Genomic DNA, 26,712 nt, shown 5'->3' with positions numbered 1-26,712 from the left:
CCAATCCCAAAGAAAGGCAATGCCAAAGAATACTCAAACTACGACACAATTGCACTCATCTGACACACTAGTAAAGTAATGCTCAAAACTCTTCAAGCCAGGCTTCAACAATACGTGAACCATGAACTTCCAGATGTTCAAGCTGGTTTAGAAAAGACAGAGGAACCAGAGATCAAATTGCCAACATCCGTTGGATCATTGAAAAAGCAAGAGAGTTCCAGAAAAACATTCATTTCTGCTTTATTGACTATGCCAAAGCCTTTGACTATGTCAACAAACTGTGGAAATTCATTCAGTAGCTTAGCTGGGTTTTTCAAACATGGATTATTCCATGACCACTAACCAGCCTACGGCAGGGAAAAGGGTAAATGGGGACTTCCCTGGTGGCTCAGACAGTAAGGAATCTGCCTGCAATGCGTGAGTCTGGGTTTGATCCCTGGGTCAGGAAGATCCCCTGGAGGAGGGCATAGCAACCCACTCCAGCATTCTTGCCTAGAGAATCCCCATGGACAAAGGAGCCTGGCGGACTGCAGTCTATGGCATCTCAAAGACTGAGTAACTAAACACAACACAAGGGTAAATGGAAAAGCAGTCAAGTGTTGTTTAGTGGCAACTCCCAACAACTTCTAAGGCTAAGGTTGGTTTCAAAATCGTAGCCTCTATGCAAAGGTTTCTACAAGCAGAAACCAGGGTCATCCAGCATCACAATTCCCATTACATCTTCGTGAATACACCGTCCTCTAGGTGTCCTACCACTTGCAAACCAGTGTCAGCAAACACGCTGTATTGTACAGTTTCTACAAAATCAGATAAAGACAGACACTTGGAGCAGATATAAACATGCATACCTTCTTGGACACACAATCTAAAAAGATACTTAGATACTTGGATAGATATTTAGAGGTTAATTTAAAGTCAACTATTCTGGTGCAATTTTGTTCTTTGTGGTACTAAATTCAGGGAGCTGAAGGGCTAAAAAAAAAAGAAAAGAAAAAAAAATCAGTGTTATTTGGCCCAAGAGGAAGAACATGGCACCTCTCATGCCTTAGAGAACAGCACCTTGTACAACCCGTGGGTGAATTGATGTCTGACCAATTAGGAACCAGCTTTGGGCATCAAATTCAAAAATTCTTACTAATTAATGCCAACATAAAAACAAGCAGCAATGTCACCACTACAAATGGAGCCACAGAGGACAGGAGAACCTAAATTCAATAAAAATAACAAAGCTTGCTCTTGTCAAGGAAAAGAATAACTGTCCTATTTACTTATTTAGCAGTGAAATCTTTATTATGGAAAATCAAACTTCTAAGAACATCCATAACATAATTTCTTCAGTACATTTCTCAACTCAAATCTTTGTGAGGTTGTATTATCATGAATAGCTGAGAGTTAATTTATCATTTTGCTTTTCTCTTCAATAACGCTGAATCCCCAGTAACTAAAATATATTTGACTTCAAACAAGAACACTGTGTCCTGGTAACATTCTGTAATATGAATCAAATCAAGTCACTGAGTTGAATAATATTCTGGGCTTCCCTGGTGGCTCAGCTGGTAAAGAATCAGCCTGCAATGCGGGAGACCTGGGTTCAATCCCTGGGTTGGGAAGATTCCCCTGGAGAAGGGAAAGGCTACCCACTCCAGTATTCTGGCCTGAAGATTGGACTGTATATTCCATGGTGTTGCAATATGAGTTAATTTTAATTATATATTAAATATATACTGGAGGAAGAAGTGGCAACCCACTCCAAAGTTCTCACCTGGAAAGTCTCATGGACAGAGGGGCCTGGTGGGCTACAGTCCATGGGATCACAAAGAGTCAGACATGACTGAGCACACACACACAAATATATACTAAGTATATAAAATTAATTACATATTTTGACCTGCCTTTTGATGATGGTCAGTGATTTATGACAATAGCACATGGTTAATATTCACCTTTGTTCCCTAAATATCTTTGTATAAACAAAGTTTCTATACTTGAAAAATCCCAAATTCATCAAGGAAAGCATCTTCTAAATCTTACTGCTGTAAGCTCATTTTCCTGGACTGTTATTATACATAATGAGAGACTTCATTTGACAGCTTCTATAATAACACATTATAAATTTCACATTGGATGTGTTTTTTCACCTTAAACTCTTGAGATGGCAAAACTGTCTTTCTCAAAGCTGATTGGCTGTGCAGGTCTACAACAGTGCTTAAATGTGACCCAAGCTTTCTGACAAGGAGGAATCTTTTTACTTTAAGTCTTTTTGGTACAGAACATGACGTATTTATGAAGAATTTTTGTTTCATCATTAAGAAATAAATATGATTAGCTCCTGAGATCTCCCTGGCTTTAGCAACTTGTAGTTATTTTCAATGTAGACTATTAAGAATATATTTCAAAGACAGGTTAGCAAAGTTCAGGTAAAAGTTATTCTTTATATACTGGAGCATCTAACTGGCATTGGGTGAGTATTAGACATTATCAACATAAATAATATAGTTTCAAAATGAGCTTAATTCATAGACATTGATTGACTTCCTGATTGCATTCTTTGATGTTGGCTGATAATTATTTTTATGTAGCCTAATCTTCTGATAAAACTTCAAACTTCTTGATTTAGTTGGTATATTTATTTTTCTTATAAGCTTTCTTCCAAACTACTTAGATTTCATTTAACATTGGGCTAATGTACACATCCCCAATAAGCAATCAAGTTTTGTCAATTTTGTCAACTTTTGTCACTAAAGGTATCTCAAAATATGGTGCTTGGGTCATTTTCTGATTTAGCTTTCACCCTACTCTTAAAGCAACTGAAGATTAAGCTTGATTTTGAAGACTCTTTAATAAAGGTAGATCTGAAGCTTTTCTACTAGTTCCTTCATTCATTTGCTTCAATTCTACATTTAGGTTTCTTCTCATGCAAAATCTATACTTTTCTTAAAGGCTTATGAAAATTTTGGTGAAAAAATGCTGCCGCAGTGTAGGCATGAAGCCTCTTCTCCTAAGCTAGATTACTTGGTGAGTATTTTCATTTATTTTTCCTAATACAAACAGATCACATATCAAACTAAATGTTGTCAGAAGTACATTTGAGAAGATAAAACTATTTAAACATGTCAAAAAAAAAAAGAGATCTGAGTTGACAGATGGAATGTTAGAACTAGAGCTAAGAACTTAGTCATTGTATCCCACAGCAATCACAGTAATTAAAAATACTTTTTTGAAAAAACAGCTAAGCATAGACTTTCATCTGATCATGAACTATTAGACATGGAACAAATCTTAAGTCATCTAACATAATATGTTAATTTAATAAAGAAAATGAGTGATATTTTGTATTTACAAAATAAAAGATCATATATTCCTATATGAGTGTATAATGTTATCAAGAATCTCAGTGAGTGCTACCATAGAAATTAGATATAGACACCAATATTTGTTCATTCCTTTTGTTTAAGCAAGAGAGAAATTAAACATACAGAAGTTCCCCCAAAATCTTGGGCCAAAATCTTAGAAAGTAGATTTAGGAAAGCATTTACCAATATTCTCTTTATTAGCTTCTTTGTGTTGCAACAGCCTATATTAAACACACTAATTTCAGTTATTTTTAATTCTCTACAATGTTAGAATTCTAAAATCTTTATTTAGTAGGAAAGGCACTTACATACTACTGCTCCCTTTAATTGCACTCTTCCAATTTCTCTGATACATAAAAGGTAATTGATTACACTTACAGTTTAGGAAAATGATGAAGTGTTCTCTAATTATAGTGCTTCTATGAGAAGCAAGCAGAAGGGTGACAACTGGCTCAAGTCACTTCTAGATCATTTCATGCTCAGAAAATACTGGGTTGGCCACAAAGTTCATTCAGGGTTTCTCTACAACATCTTATGGAAAAACATGAAGGAACTTTGTGGCCAACCCAACAGAAGAAACAAAAGGAATGAACAAACATTGGTGTCTATATCCTGACTAATATGCTAGTAATCATCTTGCATCTACTAAATCATGAAAATATATCATTCTGATTAAAACCTTTATTTTTGTCTATTGTATATGCAAATAGAACAGTTTCTTTTTTTCGCTGAATATAAAACAACAGTATTTATTTAAAAACTCATTATACATCAGACACTATGCTAAGCCCTTTATATTTCTTTTTTAAATTAATTTATTTTAATTGGAGGCTAATTACAATATTGTAGTGGTTTTTGCCAAACATCAACATGAATCAACCACAGGCACACATGTGTTCCCCATCCAGAACCCCCCTCCCACCTCCCTCCGCATCCCACCCCCCAGGGTCATCCCAGTGCACCAGCCCTGAGCACCCTGTCCCATGCATCAAATCTGGACCGGAAATCCACTTCACATATGATAATATACATGTTTCAACGCTACCCTCTCAAATCATCCCACCCTCGCCTTCTCTCACAGAGTCCAAAAGTCTGTTCTATACATCTGTGTCTCTTTTGCTGTCTCACATATAGGGTCATTGTTACCATCTTTCTAAATTCCACATATATGCGTTAATATATTGTATTGGTGTTTTTCTTTCTGACTTACTTCACTCTGTATAATAGGCCCCAGTTTCATCCACCTCATTAGAACTGAATCAAATGCATCCTTTTTAATGGCTGAGTAATATTCCATTGTGTATACGTACCATAGCTTTCTTATCCATTCATCTGCCGGTGGACATCTAGGTTGCTTCCATGTCCTGGCTATTGTAAACAGTGTTGCAATGAACACCAGGGTACACGTGTCTCTTTCAATTTTGGTTTCCTCGGTGTGTATGCCCAGCAGTAGAATTGCTGGGTCATATGGCAGTTCTATTTCCAGTTTTTTAAGAAATCTCCACACTGTTCTCCATAGTGGCTGTACTAGTTTGCATTCCCACCAACAGTGTAAGAGAGTTCCCTTTTCTCTGCACCCTCTCCAGCATTTATTGTTTGTAGACTTTTGGATAGCAGCCATTCTGACTGGCGTGAGATGGTACCTCATTGTGGTTTTGATTTGCTTTTCTCTGATAATGAGTGATGTTGGGCAACTTTTCATGTGTTTGTTAACCATCTGTATGTCTTCTTTGGAGAAATGTCTGTTTAGTTCTTTGCCCCATTTTTTGATTGGGTTGTTTATTTTTCTGGAATTGAGCTGCAGGAGCTGCTTGTATATTTTTAAGATTAATTCTTTGTCAGTTGCTTCGTTTGCTATTATTTTCTCCCATTCTGAAGGCTGTCTTTTCACCTTGCTTATAGTTTCCTTCATTGTGCAAAAGCTTTTAAGTTTAATTAGATCCCATTTGTTTATTTTTGCTTTTATTTCCATTACTCTGGGAGGTGGGTCATAGAGGATCCTACTGTGATTTATGTCGGAGAGGGTTTTGCCTATGCTTTCCTCTAGGAGTTTTATAGTTTCTGCTCTTACATTTAAATCTTTTTGAGTTTATTTTTGTGTATGGTGTTAAAAAGTGTTCTAGTTTCATTCTTTTATAAGTGGTTGACCAGTTTTCCCAGCACCACTTGCTAAAGAGATTGTCTCTTCTCCATTGTATCTTCTTGCCTCCTTTGTCAAAGATAAGGTGTCCATAGGTATGTGGGTTTATCTCTGGGCTTTCTATTTTGTTGCAAATGGTACAATTTCTTAAGGAATTACCTTTAGAATAAATCTTATTCAAAGATGTAAATACAAGAGTTAATTATACAAGCCTTGCATAATTAACTAGAGTGGGGTAAATAAAATCCATGAAAACAATCTCCAAACTTCATATATAAGTCTATAGTATCAAACTTCCTCTGTGCTTAATCAGTGTCTAACAAAGAGACACATCTATAGTTTTGCCTTTTTCTCCATTTCTTTTACCAGCTCTTGAATATTTGTAAAAAGATAAAATAATAGAAATAATAATAGAAACAATAGCAGAAAGAAGCATAGATTCTAGAATATTCCCGTTTACATAACTAGCCTTTTTATAAAGAAATGTGGTCTACAGCACCTTAGAATGTAGCTCAAAGTACTGATTTTGTTCTCTTGTGTTTTTTTTTAAACTTTTTATTTTGTATTGGGGTATATACATGATTAGCAATGTTGTGATAGTTTCAGGTAAGCAGCAAAAGGACTTAGTCATACACATACATGTATCCATCCTCCTCCAAACTCCCCTCCCATCCAGGCTGCTACATAACATTAAGCAGAGTTCCATGTGCTATACACTAGGTCTTTGTTGGTTATTCACTTCAAATATACAGTGTTCAAAATAGATTTTGGATTGTACTATCATTCAAACTGAGATTATCCTCAATGGTGAATATAGTCAGACACTACTATGCCTTTCTAAACTAGCCTAGCAACTAGAAATTCAAAATCACCAATATTTATATTTTTCAAGATAAATTCCTAATTTCTAATTTCCACATTCCAGGGCTATGAACCATTTTCTCAAGCATCAGTGTATTCTCTGTCTCTGCCTCTCTGGCTTTTTTCTTTCCTTTTTAAGCAGATTAGAACACTACCAGGTAACAACCATCTAATAGTTTTTTAATGCAAAATAAACATGGCATCAGTGGCCCCTGAGATTGTGTATATCTATACTCTCCTTGACAAGCAGATGGGCTAGTGCTTAGATAAGCACCAAGTGCTTATCTAATGCTTAGATAACCCCGGCATTGTTACTTCAAAATTCAAAAATAAAATCCAGTTTTGCATTCCAGGTACCAAGTGGAAAAATGAAGATTCTTCTGGTCTTTCTAAGCCTGCTTGGTTATTCCGTTGCTATGCCAGTGAGTATTTTAAAAATGTTAGGACTTTATGTTCTGCTGTTGCACAGCTTGAGGACAGTTCTTGGACTTATTTCAATCGATGTTCTGAACTTGTCACACATATTCTCTCACTTCCAGTTGCAAATGCAAATGCCCCGAATACCTGGATTTAGCAGTAAAAGTGAGGAGGTATGTATGTTCAGTCTCAGGAGAGACATTTTCCAGAGCCCTTCCTAGAGTTCATTTGAAAAGGAGGATACTAAGGAGTTCCCTGGTGGCCTACTGGTTAGCATTCTGGGCTTTCAACGCTGGGCCTGGTTCAATCCCTGGCCAGGAAACTGAGATCCTGCAAGCTGCGTAGTGCGTGAAATAATAAAAATTAAAAAGGAGACTACTGGGAAACTTTCCAATATATAAAATTTCTTATAAAAGAGGTAGAGACTCTACCTCTTAAACTCTCAAATCAAGACAAAGTAAGTTATTTCCCTAGCATTATCCCACCTATGTGCTTCTCCTTTTCAAGGTATAAATGTGAATTTTTGTTATAGTTGATGTTAGTTTCCTTATTAAGTTTTAAAACTGACAAAGGTTGCCATTTCTACCAGGGCTTGTTAGAAGGCAGTCACTTAAGTATATAAATACATTTCATCTTTTCATAGATATCAAATTCCTAAGTCCTGAAGGCCAAAACAGGAGAGCAGAACATTTAAAAACTTCAAAGTAGACACTATTTTTATCCTCTATTACTCTATATTGATTCTTGTCAAAATAAAATCTGACTTAAAAATAAAGTGCCACAGAAGTTTCTTTCAGTTGCATACTTATTTTTTTTAGGAAATTTTTTTTTTATTTTTATGTATTTGTTGGTTGCACTGAGTCTTTGTTTTGCATGCAGGCTTTCTCTAGTTGCAAAGAGCAGGGGCTACTTTTCATTGCAGTGCATGGGCTTCTCATTGCAGTGGCTTCTCTTACTGTGGAGCACAGGCTCTAGATGCACAAACTTCAGTAATTACAGCATGCGGACTCTAGGGCATGTGAGCTCAGTAGTCGTGGCACATGGGCTTAGTTGCTCCATGGCATGTGGAATCTTCACAGACCTCTACTGGCAGGCAGAGGTACCACCTCTGTATCCACTGTACCACCAGACAAGTCTGAACTGCATACTTATTTTAAATTCATGCATAATTAGTAAAAGACATTATGACAGTTGTACCTAAAAATCAGAAAATTAACTTATTTCTTGTGATTTCATTGAATAAAATTTTCACTTCCTGCCACATTAATGAATTCCTTTGGTCGCAGATGATGCGCTATGGTCACTTCAACTTTATGAACTTCCCGCATGTAAGTTCCACTTTATATTAATTCTTATGATTTCCTCTTCATATACAGATAATTATATGGTTTGTCTCAGCTAATAAAGATACCAATCATTATTCACATGTTTTAACAATCATTATAAGAATTTCAAAGAAGAAAAATCATTGCATCTATTGTACTTTCATGTAGATAAAAACCATTTATTAATTATACTGCTTCTTTATATCTGAGAGAAATTGGTTCTAAGACTACACAAGATATATTTACAAATAATGAGAACAAAAAAATAACATAGGTCAATGCTGGGGGGGAGGGTAAAGTTTTATGTGGATTATCTTGAAAGCACTAAAATTATGAAACTAATTTTTATCTAATTTTTAAAATTTAGATTATACTTCCCACTATGTGCTAACTCTTAGAACTAATTAATAATTAATTCATTATTAATTTAGAGTCAAAATTTTTGGCATAATTTTTCTGAAAAGATTTTATGATAGTACAATAATACTATATATTACTTTCAACTTTTATGACATGATCATGAGACCCATTGCAGGGGAAATAAATCGACTTCATCAATTTTACCTTAATCTTTTTCATTCAAGTCATTCTCTTTTAATGTCCCTCACTTAAAATTATCATCATCAATTTTTCTTCTTTATCTATTGGGAGACCCAACTTTTCAAAACTCTCAATCTCAGTTTTAGCAACTTTGCCAGTGGTTTGAAATTTTTACCAACTTAATTAATCATAAAATCTCACATCTTAATGCAAGGTTGCAATTTCACCTTCCATTAATCCACATGGCATTTGCAGACTATTGTGTGTATATCAACCATAGACAGTGAAAGACTGATTAATGAAGACTGGAGATAGAGACTGGCGATATATCAGAGAGGGAATGTTTGAATGGGAACTACTGTTGTAAGAGGTTAATTCATACATTACCATTTTCAGATTATAACTACTTTTGCTTCCCTGTTGTTACTGTTGTTCAGTCACTAAGTCATGGTCAACTCTTTGTGACTCCATGTACTGCAGCATGTCAGTTTCCTCTGTCCACTATCTCCCAGAGTTTGCTCAGATTCATGTCCATTGAGTCGGTGAAGCTGTCTAACCATCTCATCCTCTGCTGTTCCCTTCTCCTTTTGCCTTCAATCTTTGCCAGCATCAGGGTCTTTCCTAGTGCATCAGCTCTTCTCATCAGGTGGCTAAAGTACTGGAGCTTCAGTGTCAGCATCAGTCCTTCCAATGAATATTCAGGGTTGATTTCCTTTAGAAGCGGCCACCTTGTAATTTTGGAGATTTTCATTATGAAAACAGAATTATGAGAATTCACCAGTAATCAAGAAGCACAGCCACATATAAGGATGTTTACACACATAAAATTTTTATTCTTTCTCTCTTTCTCCTTCTTTTTTTTTTTTTAACACTCTCACTTCCTTTGTCTTCTTTTTTTTCTTTCTCCTTTCTGTCTCCTTTTTGTAACAAGTCACAGGAATTTTGAACTTGATATCAACTCCTCTGTAACCTGACTTGTACATTTCTTACCTGAGTCAGGGCTTCAGAGTTAGAAAATTATAAGCCAAATTCTTTAACTGAAGTTTTTCACCTAGTTGTGCCTTTTGCTTTGGTTGGTTTTCTGAAAGACTGAAATTCACTTGTGTAAGAAAACATGTAAAGAAATTCCAGCTAAAGAGCTTAAAGCTTCCATTGTTGACTTAAGTTTCCTGGGCTGAGTTTTAGAGACCGCCTGAAGAGGGCGGGGAGAGCTACAACCTCAGCCCTCGTGTGACTCCCCTGTTGTTTACTACCCTACAGCTGGCACACCTGGGTCCCTTTTATGGAAATGGTATACAGCTCCCTCAGCTCTTCCCACAGTACCAGATGCCCATGTGGCCTCAGCCACCACCCAACAAGAAACAGCCACAGAAGCCTTCATCTCCCTCAGCACCCAAACACCAGAGCAAGACAGATCAAGCCCCTGAGACCCCGAGTCCCAACCAGCCTCAACCAAGCGAGTCCCCACCAAACCAGCATTTAAAGCAGCCATCACCCACCACAGCTCAGCCACAAGAGGAGGAAACCCAGACACCTCAGGTGAGGCTCGCTCAGCAAAATTCCGATCCAGAGTCATAAATGGCCTCAGAGGGATTGGGAGAACAACGCCACCCCCACAAACACACTTTCTCCAGTGCTCCCCAATATAGGTATCACTATGCACAAAATAAGCCTGGCGTGCTGTAGTCCATGGAGTCGCAAAGAGTTGGGCATGACTGAGCGACTGAACTGATATACAAAATAGAATCATGTACTGTTGCCCTAAAGAGGTTCCTATTAAACTACACAGGCAACATGGTATGAACATGGGCACCAACAGAGGATCAGGGAACACAGATTCGAATTTTACCCTGGCCCATATTAGTTGTATGACCCTGAGCAAGTCATTTTGCCTTCTAGACTCCACGTTCATCACAAGGAAATGAAATGTTCTCCAAGTCCCTTACAGATCTGTTCTTCAATGATCTAGAACATTGCCCTGAAAGTTAACACTGCTTCCAGGACTTCAGGATAGCACAAGTGTAGCCCTGATGTAAAGCAAGAAGATGTGCAGATGGTTTCTCAAGATCTCATCCAGTGTAGAGCTTATAAAATATTGTCTTGAGTCGATTAACCTTTCATTATCAGACCTATTACTGCTGTAGAGAATACAAAGTTGAATGAAAAGACACTCCTGGGTGTGAATCCTGGCTTCAATCATTTACCAGCTGTGAGATCTGGGGCAAGTGACTCAACTTCTCTGAACCTCAGAATCTTAAGTGAAATGAGAATAATGACAGCACATTATTACATTGGTATGTGAGGATTAAATGAGTTTACCAATATAAAATTCTCAACACATTACCTAGAACATAAGTGCTCAGTAGTACTAAGTGTTATTATTATCATCTCTGTCCTTCAAAAGTTCACAGTTTAATGCAAAGGAAGATATAGACCTCCAAGTTCCAAACAATTGTCTTTAATAGGTTTATTTCATTTTCATTTATTCTCACTTCCACGTCACTCTGATTCTTTTGTTCTCTCTAGGCATTCCCACCATTCGGCAATGGGCTATTTCCCTATCAACAGCCACCGTGGCATATTCCACATGTGAGTATTTTTCCCTTAAATTAGAATTGAAAATAATATTATCATGTTGTATCTCAAGCTAATTTGAGTTCATACACTCTAAATGGAATGCCATATGTCAATGAGTAGAGAATATGAAACAAAATCATCATATCAGTAATAATGTATTATTGGAAAAAGAAGAAGTTTTAAATGGATCTTTTACTCAAATTGGTGACATGAACAGAGCCTAAATCATCCAACACTACTAAAAACTTAGTTAATGAATTCATTTCAAGGGCTGTGCCCCTTCACTACTATTCCTCACCCAAGAGATTAGACAATACAATCATTATCCTCATTCAATGTAACAGGTAAATTGGGACAAATAGAGTTTCAAAACAATGACTAGACTGAGATCTTTCCATAATATCTTATTATTTCGAGCTAGAGATACTTCATTATAAGGAATCTTGCAAAATAATAATTAAAAGAATCCTCTTAAAAAAAAAAGAATCCTCTAAAGTGTAAAATCATCAAAATAAAACAAAATAATGAAATTGCATGACAAGCATTACAAAATATGAATTGCAAAATAAACTCTCTAAAGAAATATTAAAGGTCAGTTGCAACTGAACTAACAAAAACAATAATAATAAATACTTGATGATGCTTCATTCAGCTATGGCATTGTTTTTTCGTGTCTACAACTCTACAACCAAGAAGGCTTCTTATCACCAAGGAAAAATTTCAAGGAGTAAAACTTCCTTACTTCTTTTTTTCCTTGTAAGAGTGACATCCTTTTTACTGGCAATAATGAACTAAGAAAACGAAGGCAGTACCAGGTAAAGATTGAAAAAGCAGATAAACATGATTCTCTGGCTGAAATAGCTATTAGTCTAATCTACATAAAACTTCTGTGGGAGTTGAATTGCTTTTCCAAACCCTCCCATGTGCAGAAACTCAACCTCCAAGTTTGATTAGGAAAATAACCTTGGTTTTTAGTATAACCATATTATAGTAATAATCCAGGATGGGTTGTCAGTTTGTCATCTTAAATGTAAACATTTTTAAAATAACATCATTAATCTCCATTATTAGATATTCTAATGTGGATATTTGGATCCTCATAGCACTCAAATCTCTCTCTCTCTCCTTTCTCTGTGTGTGAGCACGCGCGTGTGTGTGTTGGTGATGGGACAAGACGACTGCTAGGAGATGCAGCCACACATAGTATTTTGAGTAACATAACCAAGGATCCAGTTAAGGTCTTTGTATTTACCAGAATTCATTGATGGTTATGTCATAATTATTAATAGCTAGATTATAAGAACAAATGACTCGGAAACTAAAAGCCAGCAATAGTGCTAACACTGACAAACTATTTTTAAAACATCTTGGCATTTACAATCAAATGGCAGCACAAAAAGTGGTTTTCTCTGTGTTCACTATGTTTTTCATCTTTCAGAGGATACCACCAGGCTTTGGACGTCCACCAAGTAGCAATGAAGAAGGTGGGGTAAGTACAAGTAAAGCTACGTTCTTCACGAGTATTACATTCTGAAAGTCTCTGCTTTTTTGATCCCTATCTAACAAGAAAGTTAAAATCCAACACATGAATCTGTAAGCTCAAGCACCCATGATTTTTTAAAAAGTGAAACTAATCAAGTAACCTAAAATAAATGCGATATATCATTTCTCCCCTACATGTACTGAAACCAATTTCTCTTTCTCTCCCTCTCTCTCTCTGCCCCCTCTCTGAAAAGCAAGCCTAATAACCTTTGCTCAAGGTTGACCTAGACTGTTAACAGTGATGGAACAACTAGTCAACAGGAATGAAGAAAAACTACCTTGGAATGCTATACTCAGGAGGGAATTAACTGATCATCTAATATCCTCATTGTACAAATAAATTGAAGCTTTGTTGCTGTTCTTCAGTCACTCAGTTGTGTCTGACTCTTTGCAATGCCATGGACCGTAGCATGCCAGGCTTCCCTGTTCTTCAACTTCCGGAGCTTGCTCAAACTCATGTCCATCAAGTCGGTGATGCCATCAAACCACCTCGTTCTCTGTCTTCCCCTTCTCCTCCAGCCTTCAGTCTTCTCCAACATCAGGGTCTTTTCTAATGAGTTGGCTCTTTGCATCAGGTGGCCAGAGTACTGGAGTTTCAGCTTCAGCATCAGTCCTTCCAATGAATATTCAGGATTGATTTCCTTTAGGATTAACTGGTTTGATCTCCTTGCACTCCAAGGGACACTAAAGAGTCTTCAACGCCACAATTCAAAAGCATCAATTCTTTGGCACTCAGCCTTCTTTATGGTTCAACTCTCACATCCATACATGACTACTGGAAAAATCATAGCTTTGACTAGATGGACCTCTGCCGGCAAAGTAATATCTCTGCTTTTTTTTTTTTAAGCTTTCAAGTTTATTTATTTATTTTACCGTGGACCATTTCAAAAGTCTTTTTTTAACTTTTTACAATATTGCTTCTGTTTTAGGTTTTGGTTTACTTGGGCAGTGGGATCTTAGCTCCTTGATGAGGGATTAGAAACTGCACCCCTTGCACGGAAAGGCAAAGTCCTCCAGGGAAGTTCCAAGCTTCCAGTCTCTGCTTTTTAATATATGAGGTCTAGGTTTGTCATAGCTTTTCTTCCAAGGAGCAAGTGTCTTTTAATTTCGTGGCTGCAGTCACCATCTGCAGTGATTTTGGAGCCCAAGAAAATAAAGTCTCTCACTGTTTCCATCGTTTCCCCATCTATTTGCAGTGAAGTGATGGGACCAGATGCCATGATCTTCGTTTTTTGAATGTTGAGTTTTAAGCCAACTTTATCACTCTCCTCTTCTACCACCATCAAGAGGCTCTTTAGTTCTTCTCTTTCTGCCAGAAGGGTAGTGTCATTTGCATATCTGAGGTTATCGATATTTCTCCCAGAAATCTTGATTCTGGCTTGTGCTTCATCAAGCCCAGCATTTTACATGATGTACTCTGGATATAAGTTAAATAAGCAGGATGACAATATACAGCCTTAACATACTCTTTTCCCAGTTTGGAACTAGTCCGTTGTTCCATGTCTGGTTCTAACTGTTGCTTCTTGACCTGTATACAGGTTTCTCAGGAGTTATGTAAAGTGGTCTGGTATTCCCATCTCTTTAAGAATTTTCCAGTTTGTTGCGATATACACAAAGGTTTTAGTGTAGTCAATGAAGTAGATGCTTCTCTGGAATTCTCTTGCTTTTTCAATCATCCAGAGGATGTTGGTAATTTGATCTCTGGTTTCTCTGTCTCTTCTAAAACCAGCTTGAACATTGGAAGTTCATGTATTGTTGAAGCCTGGCTTGGAAAATTTTGAGCATTACTTTACCAGCTTGTGAGATGAGTGCAATTGTGCGGCAGTTTGAGCATTCTTTGGCATTGCCTTTCTTTAGGATTGGAATGAAAACTCACCTTTTCAAGTCCTGTGGCCACTGCTGAGTTTTCCACATTTGCTGGCATATTGAGTGCAGCACTTTAACAGCATCATCTTTTAGGATTTGAAATAACTTAACTGGAATTCCATCACCTCCACTAGCTTTGTTCGTAGTGATACTTCCTAAGGCCCACTTGACTTCACATTCCAGGATATCTGGCTCTAGATGAGTGATCACACCATCGTGGTTATCTGGGTCATTAAGATCTCTTTTGTATAGTTCTTATGTGTATTCTTGCCATCTCTTCTTAATATCTTCTACTTCTGTTAAGTCCAGACCATTTCTGTCCTTTATTCTGTTCATCTTTGCATGAAATGTTCCCTTGGTATCTCTAATTTTCTTGAAGAGATCTCTAGTCTTTCCCACTCTATTGTTTTCCTCTATTTCTTTGCATTAATCACTTATGAAGGCTTTCTTATCTCTCCATGCTATTCTTTGGAACTCCACATTCAGATGGGTATATCTTTCCTTTTCTCCTTTGCCTTTCACTTCTCTCTTTTCTCCAGCTATTTGTAAAGCCTCCTCAGACAGCCATTTTGCCTTTTTGTGTTTTTCTTGGGGCTGGTTTTGATCATTGCCTCCTGTATAATGTTACAAACCTCCGTCCACAGTTCTTCAGGCACTCTGTCTATCTGATCTAAACCCTTGAATCTATTTGTCAGTTCCACTATATAATTGTACAGGATTTGATTTAGGTCATATCTGAATGGTGTAGTGGTTTTCCCTACTTTCATCTATTTAAGTCTGAATTTGACAATAAGGAATTCATGATCTGAGCCACAGTCAGCTCCCAGTCTTGTTTTTGCTGACTGTATAGAGTTTCTCCATCTTCAAGTGCAAAGAATATAATCAATCTAACTTTGGTACTGACCATCTGGTGTTGTCCATGTGTTGTAGAGCTGTCTCTTGTGTTGTTGGAAAAGAGTGTTTGCTATGACCAGTGCATTCTCTTGGCAAAACTCTGTTAGCCTTTGTCCTGCTTAATTCTGCACTCCAAGGCCAAACTTGCCTGTTACTCCAGGCATCTCTTGACTTCCTACTTTTGCAATCTAGTCCCCTGTGAGGAAAAGGACATCTTTTTTTGGTGTTAGTTCTAGAAGGTCATGTAGGTCTTCATAGAACCTGTGATGCTCATGGGGTTATTATGAGCATCGACTGAGGTAACATATATAAAACTCAGTGCCTAGTACTCAGTAAGTGCCTGACAAGTATTTTATATATATATGTATGTATATATATAACTATATTATATAGTATACTGCTTAATATAATAATATATAGTATAACATTTAAGTGCCTGACCTCACTTGATGCATTATAATCTAGGAGGTAGCTATTATTTTATTATTTCCCTTTTACAAATGAATAAACTGAGGTTAGCCCAGAGTCATATTATTAGGACTTGTGGAATAGACATTTTAACCTATATTTGTCTAGAGCCCCACTCTTTAGCACCATGGTTTGTATGTTATGCTATGAGTTTAGAGTTTATCCCGTAAGGTAAGGGCAACTTTAATTAGTATTTGAGGAAAATGACAGAACTTTCCCAAACACCCACCCCCAACCTCTACTACTCTGGTGGAAATGGAGAGGCAAGATTAGAGGAAAGTAAAATTTTATCCAGAGTAACCAGTGAGAAACCTGTTGCAATAGCACAGGGGTATTGGGGACAAAGGGGGTGGGGCAGAGGTTTAAATTTTATAGATTTGGTCTAGGGGGAACAGAGTGAAAACTTGGGAAACTGGGTTGTTTGTTGTTTAGTCGCTAAGTCATGTTCAACTCTTTCGCAACCCCATGGACTGAAGCCTTCCGGGCTCCTCTGTCCATGGGAGTTCCCAGGCAAGAACAGTGGAGTCAGTTGCTATTTCCTTCTCCAGGGGATCTTCCGGATCCAGGGACTGAACCTGATCTCCTACTTGGCAGACATATTCTTTACTAGCTGAACCACCAGGGAAGCTCAGATTTTAAAGATTTGGTCATTAATTATCAGGGGGAAACAGAGTGGAAACTTAGGAAACTGGGTAGATAGTGCTAAACGCTGATTACATATAGAACACTGGGGAATGAGGTGTGCGGGAAATGAGTCTAGTCTGGGTACATACAGTTAGAGGTACTCATAAGATCTTTAGTGTAGCAGTCTTGCTGTCTCAACCTCAGGAGAGAGTCATGCACCAGAATTATGGCTTTATGAGTCACTAGCATGTATCCATATTGAAAAATTGGCCTGCAATAAATTGTGCAAAGCAGGTGTGTTAAATGAAAACAGAATAAGGTGGATAGAGGATGGATTTCTTAAAAAAAACAAACAAACAAAAAACTTAGATTTAGAATCCAGGTCTAAGAAGAGAAAACTACGTACTGCTCAAAGAATAAGAGTACCAGAAGGGAGAAAGGTGATGGAAACCAAGGAAGAATCAAATTTCCAGAAAGAAAGCATAACCAGTGGTAATTTTAAAAGTATATCACTCACAGATTTTTCTATCCCTTCAAAAAAATTCCAAGCAGCACCACAGTGGGAAACAGAGAGTAATTATTAATTTCCATCTTCTTCCTACAGAACCCTTTCTTTGGATATTTTGGATATCATGGATTTGGGGGCCGTCCTCCTTATTATTCAGAAGAGATGTTTGAAGATTATGAAAAACCAAAAGAAGAAGATCCTCCTAAAACAGAGACTCCAGCCACTGATCCTTCAGTTAATTCAACAATTCCTGAGACTAACTCTACCCAGCCAAATGCACCCAGTCCCAGAGCGGGTCAAGGCGGAAATGACACCAGCCCAGTAGGAAACAATGGTCAGGGGCCTAACACTGTGGGCAATCCTACAGTTCAAAACAACCCTGTAGTAAATGTTTCAGGCCAAGGAGTTCCAAGAAGTCAAACCCCATGGAGACCAAGTCAGACAAATATTCATGAAAATTATCCACATCCTAACATCCGAAACTTTCCTGCAGGAAGACAATGGCGTCCTGCTGGTACCTCTATGGGGCACAGACGTAATGGGCCTTTTTACCGAAATCAACAAATTCAAAGGGGTCCTCGGTGGAACGCCTTTGTTTTGGAAGGCAAACAAGCAATTCTTCCAGGATACCCAGTATATCGCAGAGCTTATGCCTCCACCGCAAGGGGCAATTATCCCAATTATGCAGGAAATCCAGCAAATTTCAGAAGAAAGCCTGAGGGGCCCAGTAAACAACCTGCAGGAACCATTGCCCCTCTGGATCCCAAACATGGTACTACTGGCCACAATGAAAACATCCAAAATCCAAAAGAGAAGCCAGTAAGTCAAAAAGAAAGAATAGTTATTCCTACAAGGGATCCAAATGGCCCCTGGAGAAACTCTCAAGACTATGGAGTTAGTAAATCAAACTATAAACTGCCTCACCGTGAAGGTAACATTCTAGTCCCAAATTTTAATTCTATTGATCAACGTGAAAACTCTTATTACCCAAGAGGAGATTCCAGAGGAACCCCAAATTCTAATGGACAAACTCAAAGCCAGAATTTGCCCAAAGGGATTATTTTAGAACCAAGAAGAATCCCATATGAATCAGAAATTAATCAGCCAGAAATAAAGCACAGTACATATCAGCCTGTGTACCCTGTGGGATCTCCTTCCCCTGCAAGGGAACATTTTCCTGCTGGAAGAAATACTTGGAACCAACAAGAAATCTCTCCACTTTTTAAGGAAGATCCTGGAAGGAAGGAAGAACACTTATCTCATCCTTCCCATGGTTCTAGAGGACTTATTTACTACCCTGACTACAACCCCTATAACCGCAGGGAAAACCCACCATACCTTAGAAGTAATACCTGGGATGAAAGAAATGGTCCTCCCAATACAATGGGGCAACCTGAAAATCCACACTATCCCATGACTACTCCAGATCCAAAAGAGACAATCCCTTACAATGAAGAAGACCCAACTGATCCAACTGGAGATGAACCTTTCCCAGGACAAACAAGATGGGGTGTGGAGTTGAACTTTAAGAGAGACCCAACAGCTAGGTATGAAGGCAAGCAATATACCTCAAACCAACCAAAGGAATACCCTCCCTATTCCTTAGATAATCTATCAAAGCCCAGGGAGTATTTTCCTTATGGTGAATTTTACCCCTGGAGCCCAGATGAGAATTTTCCACCACATAATTCTGCTCCCACTATACCACTGCTTGTGGAGAACAGGGCCTATTATCCTAATAATGCTGTTGGACAAGAAGAAAACACTATGTTTCCTTCTTGGAATTCCTGGGACCACATGGTTCAAGTCCAAGGGCAGAAAGAAAGAAGGCCATATTTTACCAGAACTTTCTGGAGTCAGCCAATGAATCTACCCAAAGCCCCTGCTAGTCCACCATACCACAAGGAGAACCAGCCTTATTCCAGTAACTCCCCAACTGGGTTTCAGAAAAATCCAACATGGCATGAAGGTGAGAATTTGAATTATGGCATGAAAATCACTAGGTTAAATTCACCAGAGGGAGAACATTTGGCTTTTCCAGACTTAATTCCTCCACATTACCCAGGAAGTCAAAAAGAAACACGTCTATTTCACCTAAGCCAGAGAGGCCCTTGCTGTGCTGGTGGCTCCACAGGGCCCAGGGACAATCCACATGCTCTACAAGACTACACTCTATCTTTTGGTCTTGTACCAGGGGTGAACCAAGACACCAGCCCTCTCTATACAGAAGACAGTCATACTAAGCATGAAAGACATACTATTTCCCCAACAAGCATCCTACCTGGCCAAAGAAACAGCTCAGAGAAAAGACTGCCTGGAGAAAGTCAAAACCCAAGTCCTTTCAGAGATGACGTGTCCACTCTGAGGAGGAACACACCATGTTCTATAAATAACCAATTGAGCCAAAGGGGAATTAGGCCCCTTCCTGAAGCCAGTTCCCTTCAATCAAAGAATATACCTTGCCTCAAAAGTGATTTTGGAGGAGATGGAAACCATGTTTTGGAACAAACATTTGAAGGCAACCAGCTCAATGAAAGACCTGTTGATCTTACTCCTGAGCAGCTTGTTATGGATACACCTGACGAAGGTCCCAAGCCAGAAGGAATTCCAAGTGAAGTGCAAGGAAATGAGGGCAAAAGGCAGCAACAAAGACCATCTACGATCCTACAGTTACCATGTTTTGACTCCAAATTAAGAAAGTATTACACCTCCAGCACTGGGACTCCATCTAGTCTTGGGAGGCAAGGCTCATTTGATGGGGATTCAATTATGCCTACCGAAATTCCTAACTCATTGGCTGAATTAGCCACTGGGGCACAGTTTCAGAATATAAATGTAGACCCACTTAATGCAGATGATCACACTCCATTTGATCCTCTTCAAGTAGGGACCAATCCACAGGACCAGGTTCAAGACTGCTTATTACTTCAGGCCTAGGAATCATCTCCAGCAAGTATTCTCTGGGGAAGGAAAATACCTGCTGTGTTACAGTGGTTTCCAGACATTTTCTCCCCCAAGACTTGATTAAGTATCTCACCTTTTTGTGATCCCTAAGTTTTTTCCCACTCCAGCACAGGAGGCTGGGCCTCTGGGGTTTGCTAGATTCAGTATTGTCACTAATTAGCACAGACTTTAAAAAAAAAAAAAAAAAAAAAGGAAGGCTCTGACCACCATTGCCCTGAAACTTGTAATCCACTTGTCTGGATTAGTTTCTTTGTGCTTGCTGATTCTTCCTTTCCCTCTCAAAGTTCCATACTTGCAAAATTGTCTGCATTTGCAAGACAGAAAAGCAGATGAACTTGCCATTTTATGTATGGAGATCTATACATCAATATAGTCCTAATGCACTGTACTTTTTACTTCCTTGTGTTGGTCTTTTTCCTGGTTAATATTCTCCTTCAGAACTTTTCTTCCACTACCTCCTTCTTCACCTTTATCATTTCCTTTTTTAATCTTCCTTCTTTATTTCTATCAACCACTCTGTGTTTAGCTTTTTATTTCTCCTTCCCCATTTTTCACTTTCTTTTTATGTACTAAGATACCTTTAACTATCACTAGTCTTTATATCCAATTTCTCAATTTTGTCTTTTCTTCTCAGCTTTCTGTTCTGTTTCCCAGTGTATCACTTGTCAATCTCTTTCTTCTGACTCCTTTCTTCATTTTTCTCTCTGCTATATCATTTGCATAACTTAAGACTGCATACACATCTCACTCCCTCCTTGTGTTTACTCTAAATTCCATACTGATTTCTTTTTCTTGGCCCAGCCTAACCATCACTGCAGAACATATTTTGGAAACAGTAGACACTGATACCTATTTTTATTTTTAATTTTTGTATGGTCTTTACCAAGTAGACACAGCTCAGTGAGAGGAACACATTCAAAAAGAAGAATAAGGGAATAGAGGATATTTACCCAGACCTAGTAGCCTGGGGACAAGACTTGGGAAGGTAAAGAGGGAAGGACTCCCTCTCTTCAACTGAGCATCCAGATAAAAAAGTAGGACTTGCCGTTCCCCATCATCAACTCATAATCTGCAGGATCTAGAGAGTATCTTTAGGGTAACACTATCCTAACAAGAGAAACACCCAAAGGTTAATTTCTTTAGTAGTACAGTATAAGTGGTCCTACCAGTGTAGTCTACTACTAACATAGACTTATTCTTCATGCCCTGGTAGAATTATTCAAAATTACACTCTCTTTGTATCTTGATTAAATAGTGTAAATTATTTTGTGAAGTAGATATTTCTATACTGCCTTGCTTAGAATACATCTAGGTGTTTTGTTTTGTTTTTATTAATGGCACTTTGGCCTACTTTCTGTATATTCCTTCCCAGAGAGGAAGAATTCTCCAAATTATCCAGAAAGTTACCTGTTGGCTCTTAGGAGTTTATTAGGAGAAAGTTTCCTGGGACAGATTGTGTAAGATCTCAGACACTTGGGAAAATACATTGAAAACTTCCTGAGAAAAGGTATCTTTCCCCTTGAGTCTTCTTGAGTCCCTGGCACAGTGTCTTGCACATAGTAGATAGCCAATAAATATTTATTGATTGGTTTTTAAACAGCGTTGAAAGCTCCCATGAAAATACCACAGTAAGCTTGTCCTGTGGGTACACCATCTGGGATGCTAAATGAGCCGCCATACTCCATAGCTTTATATACTCAGCAACGTTTGCATTGTAGAACCTCAGGGTTTAGAGGTAGATTATCTAGGCCAATCCACCAGTTGCTTAAATCCACCAGCACTACCACCAGATTTTAATCACATGTTGAAAAATTATTAACTTATTCTATATAAAACTGTCTCTCAAGAATTATCCTCATCAAAATAAAACTACATTGTTATGTTTCACTACTTCTTTACAAATGATTTCTTTAATCTAGACACGAATACTTTCACTGTAAAACATTCATTCACTCCAGTATTTCCTCAAAATGCACAGATCATATATTTTTTTTGGCAGATATGTCGACTGATCTTTATCTATGAGGCACCACAGCTTTAACTTATCATCTGAGACATCTGTAATATAAAATGTAAAAGCACAGTGGAACAAAAACATCTACTGAATTTGAGAATGTAGAGTGAGAAAGGGGGGAGGGAACATCTCTGTAGAAGACGACTCTTCATCTCACCACCATCATCACTACTACCACAGGTATTCTTCCATAAACTCAGACACCAGGGCTGAGTTTCTTACAGTAAAGAAATTATTTTGTGTGCCCTTGCTAAGCAAAAAATCAGCTCTAAGATGAAGGTGCACACAGTGGTGATGGCAGGCCTTGAAAGTGACGCCCTCATGTCTTGAGTGCCCCCATCCCACCTCCATGGCCCAATTTCTGTGCTGAGTTCCTATGTCTAGTGGTCATCACCTACTGATTCTAAAATAACTAGATATATCCTGGTGATGACTCATTGATAAATTAAAGAAGAAGAAAACAATATCTGAAGATAACAAACATAGGAAATAATTCAGCGAGGCTAACAAACACTTGCCTTATAAGTTTTTCTGTCTCACAGCCTGTAACAGATTTCTCTAGAGGTACCTGGGCAATGAGCCAGTTGGCCAGAGGAAGATATATATATTTTTACTTTGAGCAAAAAGCAAAACAGGATGATGAAATATAGGGTCGAACCACCTCTTAAATTTCAGCCTAGTAACCATTATCACAGAGATTATTCCCTGGCTTTTTGGATTCCCTGAACTAACATCAGTCTTAACTTTATATATCTTAAAAGAAATTTACAAGACATGACATGTCTTTTATCATTTGTTTTGACGTATCTCTGGCCTCACTTAACTGGTCTCCCTCAGTCGTGACCCTGAGGACTATAAAGAAGATTCATCTTGCCCTCAGGAAACCAAACTTTATTTCTAAAAACCCAAAAGGGAACTAGAAATAAAGGACTTGAAATCAACAGCTGTCTCCTTCACAAAACCTCAAAGGTTTCAATGTGACTCAGGCCAAGCATCCAGCTAAAACTCAGAAGAACTGCACTTGGTAGAAAATAGGTAATCATCATTTCACAATGAGTTATAGTTCTTGGTTTGTCTACCTGTTCTTCCATGCCTCTGCACCTAATCCCTAGGCCAAAAATCTCAGTCACTGGATCTTCTCTCTCTTTGAATTCACCACGAATAAACAGGTAACAAACAGAACACCATGCTGATGGAGCAGAACTCTTCAAATAAAGGAGCAAGGAGGAAACTAAGCTGTTGGTCAACACAGATATAACTGTGAAACAGATGAAGCTGTCCTCAGTGTCCCATCACCTCCCCAGTCAAAGACCCTCTGCCATCATAGCGCTCCATGTCAACTCCCTTAGGACACACATCCTCCATGTCTGTGCTTCATCAAAATGGGACAGTAATTTCCTCTGCACTTAATCAAATAACTGTGCCTCATTCCTTTCTGCACTGTATAAAGCAGGTATTTGCTGTGGTTAACCTGGCAAAAACATTCCTTCTCCAGTGTTGGTTAATATGTAGTTATGCCCTTAAAGAGTGAGTCAGAGCACGGCATATTTAGAGAAGGATATTGGTAGAAAACTTTGTTTGGTCAGGACCTTGTCAGTCCCTCAGCCATTAAACCATGTTGGTACCTGCCTCCTTTACCTAGGATTCAAGCTGCTCTTGACAGTGTCGCATGCTACCCCGGAGTTTCTGAGGCATTAATGTGCACATGGGTCTTGTTAAAATGCAGGCTTTGATTCTGTGATCTGGAGTGGGGTCTGCAATTCTGTATTATGAAAATACTCCCAGGTGATAATAAATCAGCCAGTTGGTATCAATAGATCAAAGCTGGAGTGGCAAAGTCCTTGGCTATTTCCTATAATTAAGGGATAACTGAGCACTCACCAGAAAAGAAATAGAAAGGTGCTGATCACAGAAAACACAGAATATTACTAATTTGAGGGGATTTGTATAAATGAAACATGCAAGTGACAGGCTTGATAAGAGGACACAAAGAAAGAGGGGCAGGCCAATCCTGTCTCTGTTCCTGCAAGTATGTTATGCTTCTTTCTGTCTCTTTGCTTGGCTCATGTAGTTCTATTCTAAAAAGTTCTACTTCTATCCATGAAGGCCCTATTCCGTTAATGCTATAGCTCCTCCAAGATGAACCAGCCCTAAACTCCCCAGCTTCCCTCAAGGCTCACAGCACATAGTTTTTTATATTTAATCCCTCACTGTTCTATACCATGTGCTGGTTTTTCCTTGTTAGTTCTACCTATAGAAGAGAGAAAGTGAGACTCAGTTCTTATTCATCTCATGTAACCATTCCTCACAACTGCCATTTTGCTGAGCACAGAGCAGATGCTAAATAAATGTCATTTTTCCTTTACATGTTGTAAATGGATAGAAATTTAGAATTTCCCAAATTTTAATGTTATTGATTTAAAATAAGAATTTTTCTCATTACCAAAATACATTCTCATCATAGACTATTTGGCAAATAATGAAAAGGTAAACTAATAAAAATAACACATAATTTCACTACCCAATGTTAATATTTTGGCCTATTTTCTCTTTTATATGTATATGGGAGGGAGGATTTTGAAGTAATTATTTTATGAATTAGCCAACATTTCCCTCTTGACATTATGCAAGAAATTTCCATACAATTAAAAATATTTAAAGTTTCATTTTTGTTGCCTGTAAAATATTCTGAAGTATATACTATATCATCATTCCCTTCAATGATGGACTTAAAGTTTCTTATGAATTTTCACTATAATAAATAATGTTGTGATAAATATCTTTATGCCTCTTTGTCCATATTTCTGATTACTTCCTCAGAAGTGGAATTACTGGAGGAAATGATCTGGAAAATGTATTTTAGACATAACAAACTGAAAGAGAGCATCAGCTTTGGAGCCTCACAGTCTGGATCCAATTATCAGTTCTCCGTGTACTATTTGTCAAACTTTAATAAAATCACTTTATCTCTTTGCATCTTAGTTTTGAAAGGTTGTTGCTGACCCACGAAAAGACGCCAGGATTCTTGGCCTCTGGAGGAGAAGAATTCAATCCGGGGCCAGAAGCAAGGCTTGATTGCTCAGAGCTTTTGTGTAATAAAGTTTTATTAAAGTATAAAGCAGATGGAGAAAGCTTCTGACATGAGCATCAGAAGGGGGCAGAAAGAGTACCCCCCTGCTAGTGTTAGCCATGGCGTGATATACTCTCTAATTAGTTATTACAGTGAATCAAAAGAATGTCTGGAGATTGTAAAGACCTCACTAGACCTACTCCCATAATTTACATTTTAAGATAATAGGATTAGCCAGAAGGTTTTTTCCAGAGACTGTCCTCAAGCAGGACACATTATTGTTATATAATCCTAAGGAATGTAGAGGCAAGTTTGTCCTTTCTTCCCCCTTGAGAATTCCAGACCCCTCTTTCCTTGGGGACCACTGGACTTCTTATCAATCTGCCTAGGAATTGACTCTCTCAGTTTCATGATTTGTAAATGAAGAGAGTACTTATTTTATGAGGTACTTAACAAGGATTAAATGAAATGTAATACAATGCATATGCATTGTATTTCATAAATCAACCACTAGGTGGAGATGAAGGTTTACAGTAATAATTCTAAAGGAGAAGTTCTAAAGCAATTCCCAGGCAGCAGCAGAATTTGGGAAGTTTCTGCACCCTCCGATTTCTCCTGTGGTATCCGAGAACTGCTTAATCCCATCTCTGAGAGTGGGGCTCAATTATCTGTCCTAAGGAGTTCTCCAAGTGAGTCTCACACACACTAAAGTTTGGAATCACTGAATTAATACATGTTCACATTTTTCTCTGATTTGTTGCCTGGGCAGAGAAAAGCCAAAAGACAGTTAACACACAATACCAACTAGAATTTACAGAAGGTTAGTGAGTGCTATATAAATTTGTGCTTAATGATAAACATACACAATGGCATATATCCTTATTTTTATAAGATAGTTATTTTATGAGAGAACTATTTTTACTTCCATTTTTCAACCTGAAATTGAGTAAACTTGACCGTTAGTGACTTATCATTATTCCCTAAGTACTCTAAGCATAGAGTACTCTAAGCTAGGCCATGAATTTACCCACCATACTACACTGCCACCCCCAAAGCCTGTCTTAGTATTCTCGCCCCACTCAATCATCAATGACTGGGAGCAGACCATGGAACCTCATACAAAGGCAAAGACAAAGCAGAGGTTCCTTTCACAGCTGCTTCATCTGCATTGACTCCTTATGAATTCCTACTAAATTTCTCACTTATATGTATGAATGAAACTACTAGACAGCATATTTAAAAGCAGAGACATCACTCTGCCGACAAAAGTCCATATAGTAAGAGCTATGGTTTTTCCAGTAGTCACGTACGGATGTGAAAAGGTCAGTTTTCATTCCAATCTCAAAGAAGGGCAATGCCAAAGAATATTCAAACTATTGCACAATTCCACTCATTTCACATGCTAGCAAAGTAATTCTCAAAATTCCCTAAATCAAGCTTCAACAGTACATGAACCAAGAACTTTCAGATGTTCAAGCTGGATTTAGAAAAGCCAGAGGAACCAGAAATCAAACTGCCAACATCTGCTGGATCACAGAAAAAGCAAGAG

The 26,712-nt window shown here is 38.1% G+C and overlaps 1 protein-coding gene across 1 annotated transcript; it reads left to right on the top strand.

The window, feature by feature from the left end:
- Positions 1-17,117: 17,117 nt before the first annotated feature.
- ENAM (enamelin) lies at positions 17,118-20,052 on the top strand. The gene has a single exon (XM_061145833.1). The coding sequence runs from the start codon at positions 17,278-17,280 to the stop codon at positions 20,050-20,052; it is 2,775 nt and encodes a 924-aa protein (XP_061001816.1). The 5' UTR covers positions 17,118-17,277.
- Positions 20,053-26,712: the final 6,660 nt, after the last annotated feature.

This window comes from Dama dama, chromosome 6 (assembly GCF_033118175.1).
Source record: "Dama dama isolate Ldn47 chromosome 6, ASM3311817v1, whole genome shotgun sequence".
NCBI classification, from domain to species: Eukaryota; Metazoa; Chordata; class Mammalia; order Artiodactyla; family Cervidae; genus Dama; species Dama dama.
Note: the sequence above shows the minus strand (reverse complement) of the source record. Positions and strands in the feature narration are given on the sequence as shown.

Bases quoted from the DNA above. Each gene is read 5' to 3' on its own strand.
- ENAM (XM_061145833.1), top strand. From the start codon at position 17,278: ATGTTTGAAGATTATGAAAAACCAAAAGAAGAAGATCCTCCTAAAACA.